The sequence below is a fragment of the Eurosta solidaginis genome, chromosome 1, assembly GCF_040869045.1.
Source record: "Eurosta solidaginis isolate ZX-2024a chromosome 1, ASM4086904v1, whole genome shotgun sequence".
Classification (NCBI taxonomy): domain Eukaryota; kingdom Metazoa; phylum Arthropoda; class Insecta; order Diptera; family Tephritidae; genus Eurosta; species Eurosta solidaginis.
Window position 1 is genome coordinate 21,200,992 of NC_090319.1, and position 19,809 is coordinate 21,220,800.

Consider the following 19,809-nt stretch of genomic DNA (forward strand, 5'->3'; position numbering starts at 1 on the left):
TACTAAGTAAATGCACAACAACAATAATGCAGCCACTCGTATGCAAAAGGCGACGAAGAGATATCTCAAACGCACAAATATGTAGTCATCAGCCGATGTAGTTACTCACACATACACACGCATATGGCTAAGGGAGAGGCGTGGACTACATGTATACATGATATACATATACATAGCTGGTAACGAACCAAGCATGAGATACAATTATTCTCGAACTGTTCGCGAAATTACTAGACCTTAGGAGAAATGAATAAAAAAATAAATATAAGGCGCGATGATCTCCGAAGAGATCTAAGGCCGAGCTTCTCTTCCAATTTGCGTCGTGCTCCTCCTGATTTTCCCTATAAATTGGCCGGACGGGACCTACATGATTTTATGCCGACTCCGAAGGGCATCTGCAAGGCAGATAAGTTTTCACTGAGAGCTTTTCATGACAGAAATACACCCGCAGCGCTTGCCAAACACTGCCGAGGGCCTACCCCGCTTAGAAAAATTTTCTTCTAATTGAAAAACCTTATTTCTAAAATTTTTGATGTTGCTTTGCCCGGGGTTTGAACCCAGGGCATCCGATGTGGTAGGCGGAGCACTCTACCGTCACACCACGGTGGCCGCCTTAGGAGAAATGGGTGAACGGAAAAACCGAGAGCATAAAAGCAGCGCCAGCTGAGAAATCAGTTAATCAGCTTGATTCAAACACGCTATTAGTTGCGAAGTGCAGTATAATTGTGAAGTATCATTGTACTACTCCCAAAGTAGTCTAATAAAGACCATTTTGCAACACAGAATATTGGAGTTTTTTATTCGACAGTTTAGTGATACGAACGTTAGCAGAAGCTGCATAATTGTCAGAAATTCCCAGAATTCGTTAGAATATCATACCAATTGACTTACTAGTTAGTGTATTCAACATCAACATTCCAGTTGGCATGCTACTCAGTGTATGCATCATTGTAACACCAGTTGACATACTAGTCGATATTGGCATCAGCTTCTTACTAGTTAATGTACTATCCCAGTCGGGTAAAAAATTACTTGAAAATGGATAAATTAGCTCAAATTAATTTTATTCATTATATTTCATATACATAAAATGTATTTATATATACATATATGTATAACTTTAAAATTTATCACTTCAATACATTATACTTTGGAATAAATTTTAATAAAAATACGTACATATATATAAAAATTGAATAACACATGTCTATTTTGTGATCGATCATCAATGCGACGCAATCTTAAGACGAAGGGCTAAGTTTATGGGAGAACTGCTAGGGCTCATCATGGAAGTCGGCTGAAATGAGGTGCAATCCTCAATAAATTATCTATTTATCTAACGGAGAGGGAACGAACCAATCATAGTTGACTGTATCAAAACAGGCCAAGCTACACTAGTACGGTCCTATGATGAGTGTTAATGGAGCACAGAATGGTGGTAGTGATATGCACTTTACGGAAGGCATGCTGATGGCTGAGTAACCGAAAAATTCCATTTAATTGAGGGAAACATAAAGGCTTTAAACGTTTTCGTTACTTACTAAAAGGATAATATCGGTAGAAACTGGCTAGGTTTCCGGTCATTCTCTGTTATTCTGGAATGGCAAAGGCCTTCAACGACAAGTAGAAAAAATGTGCTATGCTGCTGACGCCGTCATGGCCCAACGCGTTTTGGCATCGGCATATGTTTTCCGTCTGGGACTATTGATATGAAAGGCTTGGTGTATATTGGAACGATTTTCCGTCATCCCTTGTCAAATTTGGTTTCGAGACAAACCGGTTTCGGCCTTTTGCCATCATCAGTATCGATTTTCGCTTGGCCTTTTCAATGGCTTCTTTAACCTCTGTTGAGGTAACGGTGATGGTCGAGCATTGTCAACTGAAGTATGCATTGCAAATTGGCTACAGAAAGCACTCGCGCATTTCCTCGAGTCCGGCAGACGAAATTCTAGTGGAATAAATTTTCAAATACTAAAAAGTATGAATAACACCACAAAATTCTAGTCTATGAACTAGAATGCTTGCTGACTACTTTGGCTTTTGACTGCAGGGAAATCTCAACACTTTCAGTTATTTGATGTTAATTATTCAATAAAATGAATTTAAAATTTACATTTTATGAGAATTTTATATATATTAACTAGAAGACCCGGCAGACATTGTCCTGCCCTAAATTTGGCCAATCTGCATACATTTTAATAAGCTTTTTCTGTCTGACTCTGCCCTCCCCCCCTCTTCACTTTTTCCTAATCCTTTTATTCACTCCTCCCTCCGTCTTTTTCGCTTCATCTAACACCATCTTCGTCTCATTCTATCTCTTTCTCAATCTCCATCCCTTTCTCTTTTCTCTTCTCTCAATTTCTTCTCATTCTTCTACATCCCTTATTGCTTGTCCCAGAAGGTGGTATGTATTTTATTCCAGTCCCAGTCCCAGTCCCATTCAGAGTCTCAGTCCCAGTCCTAATCCTAATCCCAGTCCCAGTCCGTCTCTGGATAATATATTACTCTGTACCAAAGCACTCATCAACAGCTTTCATTTGATATCCATATTCTATAAACACACTCTAGGGGTACCCGGGTCCACGTTTTGGCCTAGACCCTAGTCACCCAGTCACCTATCCTATATTTCAAGTTAGATCAAACTACACACGGGGTGCAAAACAAATTCAAAATCGGTTCAGTAGTTTAGGAGTCCATTGGCCTCAATTGTGTGACACGTGTTTTTTTATATTAAGATGTAAGTTTGTATATTACAGCGTATGAGTGTAAATTTGCATTTAAATTTACTCGATATCGATATTATCTCGTAAATACTAACATGAATGGTCTTGCCATTGTGTACTTTTTAGAGCCCAACCTTTTTTTTGTAATTTAGCTCCGAAATTTCGAATTAAGTTCTTGGCTTCTTTTTTTTTAACTGTTTAATGGCAAACTGGCATGATGGGAAAGAAATTTGGCCGCCATGTTATGGCTGTAAACGAGTGTCTGGCCGCGATCCGCATTCAAGCGAAGTTTTTCAATATTTCGTTTAAATGTGCTTACGCATCTTTGTATAGACGATGCAGACGAAAAAAATAGGGACTCCTTCTGTGAAAAACTAGAATAGACATATGACGATTGGCCTCGACATGATATTAAAATCACGACTTCAAAGTTATGGTGGGCAAGGAAGGGGTCTTTGATACAGTCGGAAAATTGTGTCTCCACGTTTTAACATCTCCCAATGGGTTGAGGCTTATTGACTTCGCCGTGGCTGGAAAAATGGTCATCGGCAAAGCCAGGTTCCAGCATTAAAGATACACCATGCTACTTTACTGTCTCCTGGTAAAAAAACAGGAAAACAAATTGGTCACGACGTCAAATCGATGGCAGATATACTTCCAGCGTCCGGGATGTGCGCACTCTAAGAGGTGATGGATACTCCAGTCGGCTCTCACACCTGCTCGCCGAGAGCAATCTTCGATATGGTGACGTGAACGAGCAGTGTGGGTATATTTTTTTCTCAATGCGTTCCGCTACTGCTAACACTATACGCGTCCATCGAGCCCGCAAAAACAACTAGTACCATAAAGAATATTGTGCTGCATGTGGGAAAGGAGGGCGCAGCCTTAGGAAAAACACTGCGTATGGGCGCAGCAACTCAGTATATTGGATCGCTATCTAGAGGCGAAGCAGGAAGAAAGATGCCTTTTTAAAAGGAAAAATGTGAGACAGAACCGCATGAGTGTGAGAAGCTTCAATAAAAGCTGTCCTTATGTATGGCTCGAAATCATTGACGGTATCGAGAGAAGATGAGACGTTTCTACGAAAGATTTATGGTCCTGTCCGTGATCCCGACGGCAAATATCGACTTTGTTGGCCAGGTCTTGTTATGCGAATGGACGCTCCGCTAAAAAAGTATTTCAGTCGATACTGTACTTTTGAAGAAGAGGAAAAAGGAGATCTCTCTTGAGTTGGAAGAAGCAGGTGGAGGCAGATTTGACCTCACTTGGTGCTCCCAATTGGCCATAGTTATCGCAAAATAGAGACAAATGTCGTTATATATTACAAAAGGGGAAAATCGCTTAGGCAATGAATGATGATGATAAAAATGGTTGTATCTAAGGGAGAGTAGCACTATTAGTGTTCGCACGAAAAACTAGCGCATTTAGTATTACGCGTCGAAAGCTTGCACGTGTCACTTCTTCGCTTGGAAAACTAACACGTTTCAGTTGTTTGTGAGAAAGACTAACATACATAGTTCTACGGGAGTGGGAGTGGGATTGGAAATGGGTTTGGCAGTGAGAAGGAGACGAATAAAATAAGGGATGGACAAGAATAATAAGATAAATGGAAGATAAATTAGAAGAGAATGGGAAAGAGAATTAAGTTGGGAAATGAGGCTCAAGTTTTAAATGAAGTCAAAGCCATTTTCGTGCATAACAAAATCTGCCGGGTACTTTAGTTTATTTCGTATATTAATACTAGAAGATCCGGCAGAAGTTGTCCTGCCCTAAATTTGGCTTATCTGCATACATTGTAATAAGCTTTTTCCGTCTGACTCTGCCCTCCCCCCCTCTTCACTTTTTCCTAATTCTTTTATTCACTCCTCCCTCCGTCTTTTTCGCTTCATCTATCTCCATCTTTGTCTCATTCTATCTCTTTCTCAATCTCCTTTTCTCTTTTCTCTTCTCTCAATTCCTTCTCATTTTTCTGCATCCCTTATTGCCTCTCCCAGAGGGTGGTATGTATTTTATTCCAGTCCCAGTCCCAGTCCCACCCCGAGTCTCAGTCCCAGTCCTAGTCCTAATCCCAGTCCCTCTGGATAATATATTACTCTGTACCAAAGCACTCATCAAGAGCTTTCATTTGATATCCATATTGTATAAACACTGTCTAGGCATTCACTGGCCCACGTTTTGGCCTATATATCGAGACCCTGTACCTGTAGTAACCACCGCGTGAGGTTTACGCAACTTGTGTGAAAGTTTGAACAAAATCGACCGGCGCATCTCTTCAAACACCAGCGACCAACTAACACACATTTTAGCTTTTCTTTTTATATATATAGATTTTTATTTTTCACACTTCACTATAATATTAAAACGAAATGCAGATTTTCGTTGCTTTTGAAATTCAGCTTAAAAATTGCACATGGAACAACTAAAGACTCTCCTGTACTAAAAAAAATGTCATAGTACCTCTAAATCGCGGGTCCTCTCAGAAACCCCCCTTCTCCTGTATCGTATTGCTTTAACAGGTAAGGCTCTGGCGAGCTCAAGTACCTCATAGAATTTGTAGGTGGCGGGAAGGATGGCCTGGAAGGTTCACTGTGGTTAAATTAAATCATTCCCGGCATGATCGGCCCTTGATCTTAATGATGCTTGTTACCGGAACGTACCGGATATATAACCGGCAAAGGGTCATCAACATCGATAACAATTCAACAAACTAAGCAAAAACCGCATAAGTCTCGTATAAAACTAATAGGGTCTGAGTCCAGGATCAGTTTTGTCGTATTTGTGAAAACATTGTAGTATATTTTATACCCACATTACTCTGAATGACTCGTGAAAATGAAAACCCGATTGAAATTAACAGTGAGTCAACACGTACATAGATGACTCGCGAAGTAGACGTATCGTGTATAGAACCTAAATAGGAATTATGCTGCTTTTGATTATGTTCACGGATATGAAAAACTGTACTGTATTAATTCTCATAACTTCATTTGAGTATACTTTTACGTAAATATTGTTGTAAATATCCTCCTGACGTAACAAATTCAAGTCTCTGAATAAGTTATATATCAAATTTTATGAGGAAGCTTTTTATGCATATTTTCATAAGCTTAAGGAAAAATTGGATAGACGTATTATGCAACACAAATAAATGTTTACAATTCTTCTTAAGCTAAGCTAAGCTACTTATGCAAATGTAAATTAGTACAGTTTCGAGTTCAGCGATTATGCACTTGCTAATAAGTTCTCTATTAGTTTACATTGACGGATACTGGTTGGACACAACTATGTAGCTTTAATTCGCGAACACCATACCACTAATAACTCAAATTCTTCTTAAGTCGACTTAAGCGGTTATTGCATGAGGTCACAGATATATAGGTATGTAGATAGAATGACGACGAAAATATGCAGATATATGAAAACTTAAAACTGATTTATAAATTTAATTTTATAAATTACGTTTTTTAAGTCAACTAAATTTAAGTATTATTTTTTTACAGAAACTCCTTTTCATAACTATAATTCGCTTAAGCGTGTGTGTACATTAGCGTGGTTACAATGTATGTGGTGAATTTAAATTTTTGTTCTATCTTTCGGGGCACCCTCCTAAAATATGCCAATAGATCAGAAAATTATTATTGCAAAGCTTCAGGCCAATCCGATAATGTTGTTGTTGTTGTTGTTGCAATGTTTCGCCCCACCTAATAGCTGCGACCGATCACAAATTTTCATCAATATCCTCTAACGGGAGTCCAAGGAAACTTGCTGTTTCAACAGGGGTGGACCATAATGAAAGGGGTGTTAGAGGCGTTGGTTCCAACTTACAATTAAAGAGATGGTTGGTGTCATGTGGGGACACATTGCAAGCGGGGCATACATTTTGTATGTCGGGGTTGATTCTGGATATGTAAGAGTTTAACCTGTTACAGTATCCAGAACGAAGTTGAGCCAGAGTGACTCGCGTTTCCCTGGGGAGTATGCGTTCCTCTTCCGAAAGTTTTGGGCATAAAGGCCGACGCCTCTTTGTGGAGTTCACCAAGGATAATGTTAACACAGCCAATCCGATAATGTTAACACATGCCTCATCGGGGTCAAAGTTAGGAAAAACTGTGATTTTTCAGAAAAAATTTTAGTGTTTCGTCAGTAAAAGCGAAACCATTTATGTCAGGAACTTCACTCGTATATCATTCGATAGGTAATTTTATTTTTATTAACTTTGATCTGAATAATATTTTTATAAAACGGTTATTTTTAGCAATATTTGGCATTAATCCGATCATCTTAATCTTAATGCAGCCACCCTGATCAAAATTAATAAAAATAAAATTACCTATCGAATGATATACGAGTGAAGTTCTTGGCATTAATGGTTTCGCTTTTACTGACGAAACACTAAAATTGTTTCTGAATAATCGCTGTTTTTCCTAACTTTGACCTCAATGAGGCACGTGTTAACATTATCGGATTGGCCTGAAACTTTGCAGTAATCATTTTCTGATCTATTGGCATATTTTAGGAGGATGACCCGAAAGATAGAACAAAAAGTTAAATTCACAATACACCTTGTAACCACTCTAGTGTACATACAGCTAAATATGTGGCTTTTCAGCTTTATCAACTTCAATATCTCTCTGACAGGTATATATGAATACATATAGTTTCACCTGTGTTTGTATGTTTTCATATTTACCAACCAGTCTCTATTTATTACAACAAAAAAAACTCTGCTTACCGTATATTAATTGGATGTTGTACAGGTCTTTCCCAATCCGTATACTCATTAACAATCGTTGCGAATATTTCATTGTGATGATACGTGTATGTATTCCTTACATATGCCTTTAGTATTTTCGAACGACGATCCGCCTCAATGCCATACTGCACGTCACCAGAATTGAAGGAGAAAAATGCCTCAGCACGTGTGACTCCAGCTAACAGATCATATCTGCGTATATGTCGATATGTATTCAGTCATTTACAATGTAAATATAAGAGTGGGAAAGCAAAGGAAAAAAGTGTTATTTTAAATTGATGGCGGAAATGTGAGAATAGTGTAATATAAGAATATGTGCCCGGATAAATGAATATATATGTACATATATACGAGTACTCTGTAGGAAATATGGGAGACAGTCACGCAAAGTGACAACTTCGTATAACAGGTCTAAAGGCTATATCCGAATGGGTGCATATCGGATGTAGAACAGGACTTTATATTTTTAAACTTAATCAAACAAATGAAGTTACCATCTAAGAACCATCTACAACCTGATGTGTTCAAAAGGTCTGATGTAAGGATGGTAACTTTTTTGACACAAAATCGCCTATTTCCATTCTTTTTCCCATACTCATTCCCGTTCCAATCCCCCTTCCCAGTCGCAATCCCTGTCGTAGGTAGATCTGGGATAGTCTCTGCATTATGTGACTGATTTATTTAACTACATGTGGCCTCAGCTAAATTAATCAATAACGTGATTAATAATTAATTCCTTATAATAGAAAACGTAAAATTATATCTTATGACCGCTTTTATGATTTTTTGCTGGGTTACAAGCATCCTTGCCCAAGTATAAACGAAAATCATTCCCACAAACGCTCACATTTGTAATAAAATAAAATGGTACAGCTGAGTCTTAAATGCATTTTTATACTCAGTTGAGCAGAGCTCACAGAGTATATTAAGTTTGATTGGATAACGGTTGGTTGTACATATATAAAGGAATCGAGATAGATATAGACTTCCAAATATCAAAATAATCAGGATCGAAAAAAAATTTGATTGAGCCATGTCCGTCCGTCCGTCCGTCCGCTAACACGATAACTTGAGTAAATTTTGAGGTATCTTGATGAAATTTGGTACGTAGGTTCCTGAGCACTCATCTCAGATCGCTATTTAAAATGAACGATATCGGACTATAACCACGCCCACTTTTTCGATATCGAAAATTTCGAAAAACCGAAAAAGTGCGATAATTCATTACAAAAGACAGATAAAGCGACGAAAATTGGTAGATGAGTTGAACTTATGACGCAGAATAGAAAATTAGTAAAATTTTGGACAATGGGCGTGGCACCTCCCACTTTTAAAAGAGGGTAATTTAAAATTTTTGCAAGCTGTAATTTGGCATTCGTTGAAGATATCATGATGAAATTTGGCAGGAACGTTACCCCTATTACTATATGTACGCTTAATAAAAATTAGCAAATTCAAGAGAAGGACCACGCCCACTTTAAAAAAAAAAATTTTTTTAAGTAAAATTTTAACAAAAAATTAAATATCTTTACAGTATATAAGTAAATTATGTCAATATTCAACTCCAATAATGATATGGTTCAACAAAATACAAAAATAAAAGAAAATTTCAAAATGGGCGCGACTCCGCCTTTTTTCATTTAATTAGTCTAGGATACTTTTAACGCCATTAGTCGAACAAAAATTAACCAATCCTTTTGAAATTTGGTAGTGGCATAGATTTTATGACGTTAACTGTTTTCTGTGAAAATGGGCAAAATCGGTTGATGCCACGACCAGTTTTTATACACAGTCGTCCGTCTGTCCTTCCGCATGGCCGTTAACACGATAACTTGAGCAAAAATCGACATATCTTTAATGAACTTAATTCACGTGCTTTCTTGAACTCACTTTATCTTGGTATGAAAAATGAACGAAATCCGACTATGACCACGCCCACTTTTTCGATATCGAAAATTACGAAAAATGAAAAAAATGCCATAATTCTATACCAAATACGAAAAAAGGGATGAAACATGGTAAGGTAATTGGATTGTTTTATTGACGCGAAATATAACTTTAGAAAAAACTTTATAAAATGGTTGTGAGACCTATCATATTAAGTAGAAGAAAATGAAAATGTTCTGCAGGGCGAAATAAAAAACCCTTAAAATCTTGGCAGGTATTACATATATAAATAAATTAGCGGTATCCAACAGATGATCTCCTAGGTCACCCTGGTCCACATTTTGGTCGATATCTGGAAAACGCCTTCACATATACAACTACCACCACTCCCTTTTAAAACTCTCATTAATACCTTTAATTTGATACCCATATCGTACAAACTCATTCTGGAGTCACCCCGGTCCATCTTTATGGCGATATCTCGAAAAGGCGTCCACCTATAGAACTAAGGCCCACTCCCTTTTAAAATACTCATTAACACCTTTCGTTTGATACCCATATTGTACAAACGCATTCTAGAGTTCCCCTGGCCCACCTTAATGACGATATCTCGAAAAGGCGTCGACCTATAGAACCCTTTTAAAATACCCATTAACACCTTTCATTTGATACCCATATCGTACGAACAAATTCTAGAGTCAGCCCTGGTCCACCTATATGGCGATATCTCGAAAAGGCGTCCACTTATAGAACTAAGGCCCACTCCCTTTTAAAATACTCATTAACACCTTTCGTTTGATACCCATATTGTACAAACGCATTCTAGAGTTCCCCTGGCCCACCTTAATGACGATATCTCGAAAAGGCGTCGACCTATAGAACCCTTTTAAAATACTCATTAACACCTTTCATTTGATACCCATATCGTACGAACAAATTCTAGAGTCAGCCCTGGTCCACCTATATGGCGATATCTCGAAAAGGCGTCCACTTATAGAACTAAGGCCAACTCCCTTTTAAAATACTTATTAGCACCTTTCGTTTGATACCCATATTGTACAAACGCATTCTAGAGTTCCCCTGGCCCACCTTAATGACGATATCTCGAAAAGGCGTCGACCTATAGAACCCTTTTAAAATACTCATTAACACCTTTCATTTGATACGCATATCGTACGAACAAATTCTAGAGTCAGCCCTGGTCCACCTTTATGGCGATATCTCGAAAAGGCGTCCACCTATAGAACTAAGGCCCACTCCCTTCAAAAATACTTATTAACATCTTTCATTTGATACCGATATCGTTCGAACAAATTCGTGAGTCAGCCCTGATCCACCTTTATGGCGATATCCTTAAACGGCCTCCACCTATAGAACTATGGCCCACTTCCTCATGTAATACAAACACATTCCAGGGTTACCCTAGGTTCATTTTCCTACATGGTGATTTTCCCTCATTTTGTCTCCATAGCTCTCAACTAAGTATGTAGTGTTCGGATACACCAGAACTTAACCTTCCTTACTTGTTATAGTTAAAATTGGATAAGAAATGATCCAAATGAAAAAAGAAGTTTATATCTGTAAACAATGAAGCAATAGCTGTGTTTTTTTACATTTATATATATATGCACTTAAACTTTATATGGACTGCCAAGTGCATTACTTTATCTACACTTCCGAAATTGCTGCGCAGAAAATTAGTACTACTAAATGTCAATACGCATTATACTCACATGCAACTGAAATGTGTGTCTATGTTTTACCTCTACAAATGGTGTGTGTCCACTATTCACCGCAACCGATTCAGCTATAGCCTATACACTATGACCAATAGAGGTGCGTGTCTCCGCTATTCGGTACAACCCGTTCTGTAGCTTGTTATTTAACCACTGCCGCTATATGGGTATCCTAAACATTATCTAAGTGAGGATAAGCGTTTTTTACGTGCAAATGTAGATGTATATACATGTAAACAAAAAACAAAAAAAAAACAAGTAAGGAAGGCTAAGTCCGGGTGTAACCGAACATAACATACTCAGTTGAGAGCTATGGAGACAAAATAAGGAAAATCAATCTGGGGTAACCCTGGAATGTGGTTGTATAACATGTGTATCAAATGAAAGGTATTAAAGAGTATTTTAAGAGAGAGTAGGCCATAGTTCTATGGATGAACGCCATTTAGGGATATCGCCATAAAGGTAGACCAGGGCTGACTCTAGAATTTGTTTGTACGATATGGGTATCAAATGAAAGGTGTTACTGAGCATTTTAAGAGGGAGTGGGCCTTAGGTCTATCGGTGGACGCCTTTTCGAGATGTCCCCATTAAGGTGGACCAGGGGTGATTCTATAATGTGTTTGTACGATATGGGTATCAAATGAAAGCTGTTAATGAGTATTTTGAAAAGGAGTGATCCTTAGTTCCATAGGTGGACGCCGTTTCGAGATATCGCCATAAAGGTGGACCAGGGGTGTCTCTAGAATGTGTTTGTACGATATGGGAATCAAATGAAAGGTGTTACTGAGCATTTCAAGAGGGAGTGGGCATTAGGTCTATAGGTGGACGCCTTTTCGAGATATCGCCATTAGGGTGGGCCAGGGGTGACTCTAGAATGTTTGTACGGTATGGGTATCAAACGAAAGGTGTTACTGAGCATTTTAAGAGGGAGTGGGTATTAGGTCTATAGGTGGACGCCTTTTCGAGATATCGCCATTAGGGTGGGCCAGGGGTGACTCTAGAATGTGTTTGTACGATATGGGTATCAAATGAAAGGTGGTAAGGAGTATTTTAAAAGGGAGTAACCCTTAGTTCTAGAGGTGGACGCCTTTTCGAGATATCGCCATAAAGGTGGACCAAGGGTGACTCTAGAATGTTTGTACGATATGGGTATCAAACGAAAGGTGTTACTGCGCATTTTAAGAGGGAGTGGGCATTAGGTCTATAGGTGGACGCCTTTTCGAGATATCGCCATTAGGGTGGGCCAGGGTGACTCTAGAATGTGTTTGTACGATATGGGTATCAAATGAAAGGTAGTAATGAGTATTTTAAAAGGGAGTAATCCTTAGTTCTATAGGTGGACGCCTTTTCGAGATATCGCCATAAAGCTGGACCAAGGGTGACTCTAGAATGTTTGTACGGTATGGGTATCAAACGAAAGGTGTTACTGAGCATTTTAAGAGGGAGTGGGCATTAGGTCTATAGGTGGACGCCTTTTCGAGATATCGCCATTAGGGTGGGCCAGGGTGACTCTAGAATGTGTTTGTACGATATGGGTATCAAATGAAAGGTGGTAATGAGTATTTTAAAAGGGAGTAATCCTTAGTTCTATAGGTGGACGCCTTTTCGAGATATCGCCATTAGGGTGGGCCAGGTGTGACTCTAGAATGTTTGTACGATATGGGTATCAAACGAAAGGTGTTACTGAGCATTTTAAGAGGGAGTGGGCATTAGGTCTATAGGTGGACGCCTTTTCGAGATATCGCCATTAGGGTGGGACAGGGGTGACTCTAGAATGTTTGTACGATATGGGTATCAAACGAAAGGTGTTACTGAGCATTTTAAGAGGGAGTGGACATTAGGTCTATAGGTGGACGCCTTTTCGAGATATCGCCATTAGGGTGGGCCAGGGGTGACTCTAGAATGTTTGTACGATATGGGTATCAAACGAAAGGTGTTACTGAGCATTTTAAGAGGGAGTGGACATTAGGTCTATAGGTGGACGCCTTTTCGAGATATCGCCATTAGGGTGGGCCAGGGTGACTCTAGAATGTGTTTGTACGATATGGGTATCAAATGAAAGGTGGTAATGAGTATTTTAAAAGGGAGTAATCCTTAGTTCTATAGGTGGACGCCTTTTTGAAATATCGCCATTAGGGTGGGCCAGGTGTGACTCTAGAATGTTTGTACGATATGGGTATCAAACGAAAGCTGTTACTGAGCATTTTAAGAGGGACTGGGCATTAGGTCTATAGGTGGACGCCTTTTCGAGATATCGCCATTAGGGTGGGCCAGGGGTGACTCTAGAATGTTTGTACGATATGGGTATCAAACGAAAGGTGTTACTGAGCATTTTAAGAGGGAGTGGACACTAGGTCTATAGGTGGACGCCTTTAAGAGATATCGCCATTAGGGTGGGCCAGGGGTGACTCTAGAATGTTTGTACGATATGGGTATCAAACGAAAGGTGTTACTGAGCATTTTAAGAGGGAGGGGGCATTAGGTCTATAGGTGGACGCCTTTTCGAGATATCGCCATTAGGGTGGGACAGGGGTGACTCTGGTATGTTTTTGTACGATATGGATATCAAATTAAAGGTATTAATGAGGGTTTTAAAAGCGAGTGGCCCTTAGATGTATATGTGAAGGCGTTCTCGCGATATCGACCAAAATGTGGACCAGGTGATCCAGAAAATCATCTGTCGGGTACTGCTAATTTATTTATATATGCAATACCACTAACAGTATTCCTGCCAAGATTCCAAGGGCTGTTGATTTCGCCTTGTAGAACTTTTTCATTTTCTTCTACTTAATATGGTAGGTGTCACACCCATTTTACAAAGTTTTTTCCAAAGTTATATTTTGCGTCAATAAACCAATCCAGTTACCATGTTTCATCACTTTTTTCGTATTTGGTATAGAATTATGGCATTTTTTTCATTTTTCGTAATTTTCGATATCGATAAAGTGGGCGTGGTTATGGTCAGATTTCGCCCATTTTTTATACCAAGAAAAACTGAGCTCAGGTAAGTACGTGGGCAAAGTTTAGTAAAGATATATCGGATTTTGCTCAAGTTATTGTCAAAGAGTATATATTTGTCAAGAGGCGTCACTCTATACTTTTGTTGTTGCCAAAGCAAATTACTCGATGTTTTCTCAAGGTAGTCGTTGGTTTTTTTTGTCAGATGTATTTATAAAAACGCCTTCTATAAATTTTCGTGGGGTATTTGTGTTTATTTTATTGATTGTATTAAATTAATTAATTAATTCTCTTTCCAAAAATCGTAATTATGCAAAGTCACTTTACCGCATAACTATATAGGATTCAATTAAAAAAACTAAACAAAACTTCCTTGAGAATCACCTTCGACATGGCAGGGTTGCTTTGGCAACAACAAAGTATCGAGTGACGCCTCTTAACAAATATATACTCTTTGTTATTGTGTTAATGGCCGAGCGGAAGGACAGACGGTGGACTGTGTATAAAAACTGGGCGTGGCTTCCACCGATTTCGCCCATTTTCACAGAGAACAGTTACCGTCATAGAATCTATGCTCCTACCAAATTTGAGAAGGATTGGTAAATTTTTGTTCGACTTATGGCAATAAAAGTATTCTAGACAAACTAAATGAAAATGGGCGGAGCCACGCCCATTTTGAAATTTTCTTTAATTTTTGTATTTTGTTGCATCATATCATTACTGGGGTTGAATTTTGACTTAATTTACTTATATACAGTAAAGATTTTAAATTTTTTGTTAAAATTTGAATTAAAAAAAATTTTTTTTTAAAAAATGGGCGTGTTCTTCATCCAATTTTGCAAATTTTTATTTAGCACATATAGAGTAATAGTAGTAACGTTACTGCCAAATTTCATCATGATATCTTCAACGGCTGCCAAATTACAGCTTGCAAAACTTTTAAATTACCTTCTTGTAAAAGTGGGCGGTGCCACGCCCATTGTCCAAAATCTTACTAATTTTCTACTCTGCGTCATAACGTCAACCCATCTACCAAGTTTCGTCGCTTTATCTGTCTTTTGTAATGAGTTATCGCACTTTTTCGGTTTTTCGAAATTTTCGATATCGAAAAAGTGGGCGTGGTTATAGTCAGATATCGTTCATTTTAAATAGTGATCTGAGATGGGTGCTCAGGAACCTACATACCAAATTTCATCAAGATACCTCAAAATTTACTCAAGTTATCGTGTTAACGGACGGACGGACGGACGGACGGACATGGCTCAATCAAATTTTTTTTCGATCCTGATTATTTTGATATATGGAAGTCTATATCTATCTCGATTCCTTTATATATGTACAACCAACCGTTATCCAATCAAACTTAATATCCTCTGTGAGCTCTGCTCAACTGAGTATAAAAACACAGCTACTACTAGTCATGACGGAAATTCAAAGAGCTCGGTGAGGGAGCGGTAGGCGGTTACGAAAAGAGAAGAGAGGTTGAGAGAGAAGAGTGCAAATCAACAACATCGAGAACACTTTCCAAAACCTTCGGAGAGTGTCTTTATCGCTACAAAAAAAAAAAAAAAAGAAGCATTTATTGTAATAAGGAACCTCTAAATGAAATCACAATAGTAAGAAGAGGACATAAGCATAACGTCACAGGTGCTTGAGAGGAACAAAAATCGCAATGAAGAAGCGGCTGCTATAAATAAATCAACTCCAAATTGAGATATCTTTAACTTCTAATCTGAATTTAAATATTGCAAAATCTAAAAAATTCTGAAAATCCTTAATAAAAACTTTAAAATTTTCGGAGGAAAGAATTTAAAAGAATATGATAAAAGTTCCTACTCTTACTTTTTGATTCTCTACTATACCCGTACACAAATATTTGTTACTTCTTTTTTCCATTCAAATAGTCGTAGAATCCTCAATGAATGAAAATTCTGAATAAATCCGGAAATTGCAAAGTAAATGAAATCAGGCAAATTGTCATTTGTGAATGCATACAGACAAATATACGAATTTCCATGCAAGCCTTTCTTTTTTTATTTTCTTTAACCGAAAAGAAATACGTGTTATATGTATTAACTACGAACAAAAAAATGTTTGGTGTTCTTCTATATACAAACCAAATTAGTGCGAATTTCATCCTCAAGAACTCATACTCAAACAATTTTATTTGTAACTCTGGAACCAAACAAACGAGGTGAACATAAAGAAATCAATAGTACGCCGGTTTGAGTGGAGGTCGGAGATTTGTCATAGTTAGACTAAAACAATATATAAAGAATAAAAGGCTGACTGGAGACAAAACCATCCGAATAACGACACCAGGGTAATGAATACCTTGTATTTTACACAAGGATAATATAACTTTAATTGGATGGCGGCAGTACATAATGGCATAAAAGAACCGTTATAGATATAGACTTTCATATATAAAAATTATCTGGATTGATAAGATTTTGATTGAGCTATGTCCGTTGGAGGTGAAAACGATCGAACACGTTTTTGTGTTAGGTATGTAGATAACATTCGGTTTCGCCTGAACCTAGACATCCGTACTTGTTAAATCTGGTTATTGCTATTCTGACTAAGACTTATTTGCGATAATTTTGGAAAATTTCGGGAGAGTGTTTGAATGGAGGTCCGTTTGGGACCGTTTGACCTATCTGAATTTATTATTATTATTATTTTTATTATTATTATTATTATTATTATTATTATTATAACTATTATTACAATAAATAATAATAATAATAATAATAAAAATAATAATTATTATTATTATTATTTTTTTTTTTTTTTTATTTATTATTATTATTATTATTATTATTGTTAGTATTGTTAATATTATTTGATGCCGTTTAAGTGGTGCGCTCGGGACTGTTTCGAAAAGATTTCAGGACTATTTTGGAACCTTTTTAGATGGTGTTCGGTTTGGAAATATTTTTAATTTAGTCAAGATTATTTCAGGGCTAATTTGGACTGTTTAAGGCATATTTTCGTAGCTGTTTCAAGCTCCTTTCAAAGAAGTTTTCTAAGCTTTTTCAATTCAGCAATCATTTTGACAGCGACCGCCGCACGGTGGGGTATTTGATCAATCTAGCTGGCCACAACTAAAACAGCAGTTATTTCTGTTAAAAAGGTGGCTGCCCCACTTTATTTTTATGAACGGAAAATTTTGACAGTAAATTCACGGTGCTCCGCGCAGAATTACTTCGATCGATCCCCCGGCTTCGGAGGGACCCGGGGTAATTTTTCGGCACTACATGAGATATATATGTCAATATTGGTATCAAACGAAAAGTATTTCACTCCGCATTTCTATTGACACTTTTGAATAGGGTTGCCACTTACGGTTGCCACCTCACCTCCTTTTTTATACTTCTTTGTATATCCACTACCATTGCGGAAACGGCTTGACCGATTTTAATCAAATTTGGTGCGTCGATATAGTATTACATTCTAAGACTTTTCACCTAGGTGTTGCCACTGAGGATGTTTTCACAAGGTTGCCACCTTTGGCCAATAGGGGTATCAGTCTCTTACAAAATTCATCACCACTCAAAAAATTGCGGGTATGCCCAGCCGTTTTTGCTATTAAACTTTGAAAAAAACATACGCTAATGTATTGCCAAAAAATTACTGACATGATATGCCATGAAAAAGAGATATATCTTTCTGTTTGCAAGGGTTTAAAAAAATTTAATATTGAAAAGTAATACCATTACAAGTAGAATAACTCAGTTAAGGCATGCGGTATAAAAAATGTAACATACGAATTAAAAAGACATTCACCTGTCCTGAAAGAAAATGTAACTAGGTTTGATTAAGGCTAAACAAGTGAACAAGTATTTAGGTTAGAACTGTATATTGCTTTTTAATCCAAAATACATCGAAATGCACATAATTTTTATACACTTTTAGATGTGCGGGGTTAGCTCCGTTGACGTTGCAGATGGGTTTTGAGGTATGTATACTATTCTGTGGACATCTAGGGACACCAGGGAGAGTATATAAAGAAAATTGGAATATTTTGAAAAATCGACTTTTGGCCAGCTGAATTAATCAAATACCCCACTTTGCGCCGTGGTGTCATGGTAGCGTGCTCCGCCTATCACACCGAAGATCCTGGGTGCACGCCCAGGAGAAAAGCAACCTCCAAAATTTTAGAAAAAAGCTTTTTCAATTAGAAGGGCGACCCCTGGCGGTGTTTGGCAAGCACTCCCAGTGTATTTCTGCCATGAAAGTCTCTCAGTGAAAACTCATCTGCCTTGCAGATGCCATTCGGAGTCGGCATAAAACAAGTAGAACCTCTCCCGCCAATTTGTAAGAAAAATGAAAAGAAGCACGGCAAATTGGAAGAGAAGCTCGGTCTAAAATTTCTCCGGAGGTTATCGCCCCTTACATTTTTTTTTATTATTTTGAGACCATTTGTGGAGGATTGGTTTCGAGTTTACTTCAGGACTAATTTTCGACTGTTTTGGGATTTTATACCGAGTAATTTCGAGGCTGTTTAAGAATCATGTCGGAAATATTACAGGTTTGTTTTCAAAATAGTTTTACCATTTCTTTTCGGATATAATAATTAAGTGCTTCTGCGGAAAACTGTACCGTTTTTCCAATATATGCCTGAAAGTGTTTTGTTTTGCAGAAAAAGTGACACTCGAAGGGCTTGTCAAACCAATGCCGAGAAAATTTTTCTAAAGTAATTTTAATGTTAGTTGCCTTTTTCAGATGATTCAGAGATCCCTTCGGTTAGACTGGCATAACATTACTGTGGTCGTGAGAGACACGTATGTTATTAAAAAAATAAGTCTCTATAAAAATAAGTCTACCCTTTATTGCTCTATATCGCTCTTATAAGAACTAAATCAAAATATTTAAAGAGTCATTCATGTCGGCACTTAACATCTCATATACCCGCTACATTGAGTTGTTTATATGTACGCTTATGTTCCTATATGTACGAATATGTTGATAGAGACGCGTGTCTGTCACCTCTTATCATTTCATCTTTACGAGGGTGTGTATTAATTGCATAATCTGTAAATTGGTTGATGGGATTTAAAGTCTAATCAAATCAAGTGCACTAACGATTCACAATTTATAACGAGTGCTTATGTGTAGACGGGTGTCTAACTAACATGATAAAAATGCGTAAATATATATGACGCATTAGGGTAGCCCAAATAAAAAACTGTTTGTTTTTTATTTTTTGACGAGTGAAAATAGTATCTTTGAGGTTATCAAGGAAGCTAGCCTGTAAGAGGGCCAGCTTGTAAATTTCACTTCTATAAAAATACTTTCTCTTATTTCATTTGCATAACATGGCCTAGCCAGCGAAACCTTTAGGCCTTTGTTCGCTGCACTGTCTTTGTATGTACGGTAACTAATACAGCTAATTGAAACAAATATTTCGCCCCAGGCGATATCCATAAGAATTATGTATACCAGTGAAGTAATGGAAAGTCTCTACACTGAAAGAAATGGTGCTAGTAAAATCAACAATCGCTGTTCTTGACTTAACGGATATTCGGTGCAATTGATTGAATTATGGTTAATTCGACCAAGTTCTTTGTCAAACGAAAAAATTGGTTTAGTCATTTCGCTCTTAAGTTAACAAAATTCTATTAAACTGACAGATTTCTTATCAATCTAACTGATTTTTTTGTTAACACACCTGATCTCACCGGTCATTTCAACAGCGATCAGCAGTCAATACATGAGCAAATTTAAAAGAGAATTTTACGCTCACAGC

General features: G+C 37.6%; 1 protein-coding gene across 10 annotated transcripts in view; it reads right to left on the minus strand.

The window, feature by feature from the left end:
• The window catches only part of Nlg3 (Neuroligin 3), a 328,557-nt gene that overhangs the window by 12,324 nt on the left and 296,424 nt on the right, over positions 1-19,809 (minus strand). For all 10 annotated transcript variants that reach the window (XM_067782374.1, XM_067782348.1, XM_067782368.1 and 7 more), the window contains one exon: positions 7,456-7,668. In XM_067782374.1, the coding sequence (XP_067638475.1) occupies positions 7,456-7,668 (213 nt within the window). The remainder of the gene's footprint in view (positions 1-7,455; positions 7,669-19,809) is intronic.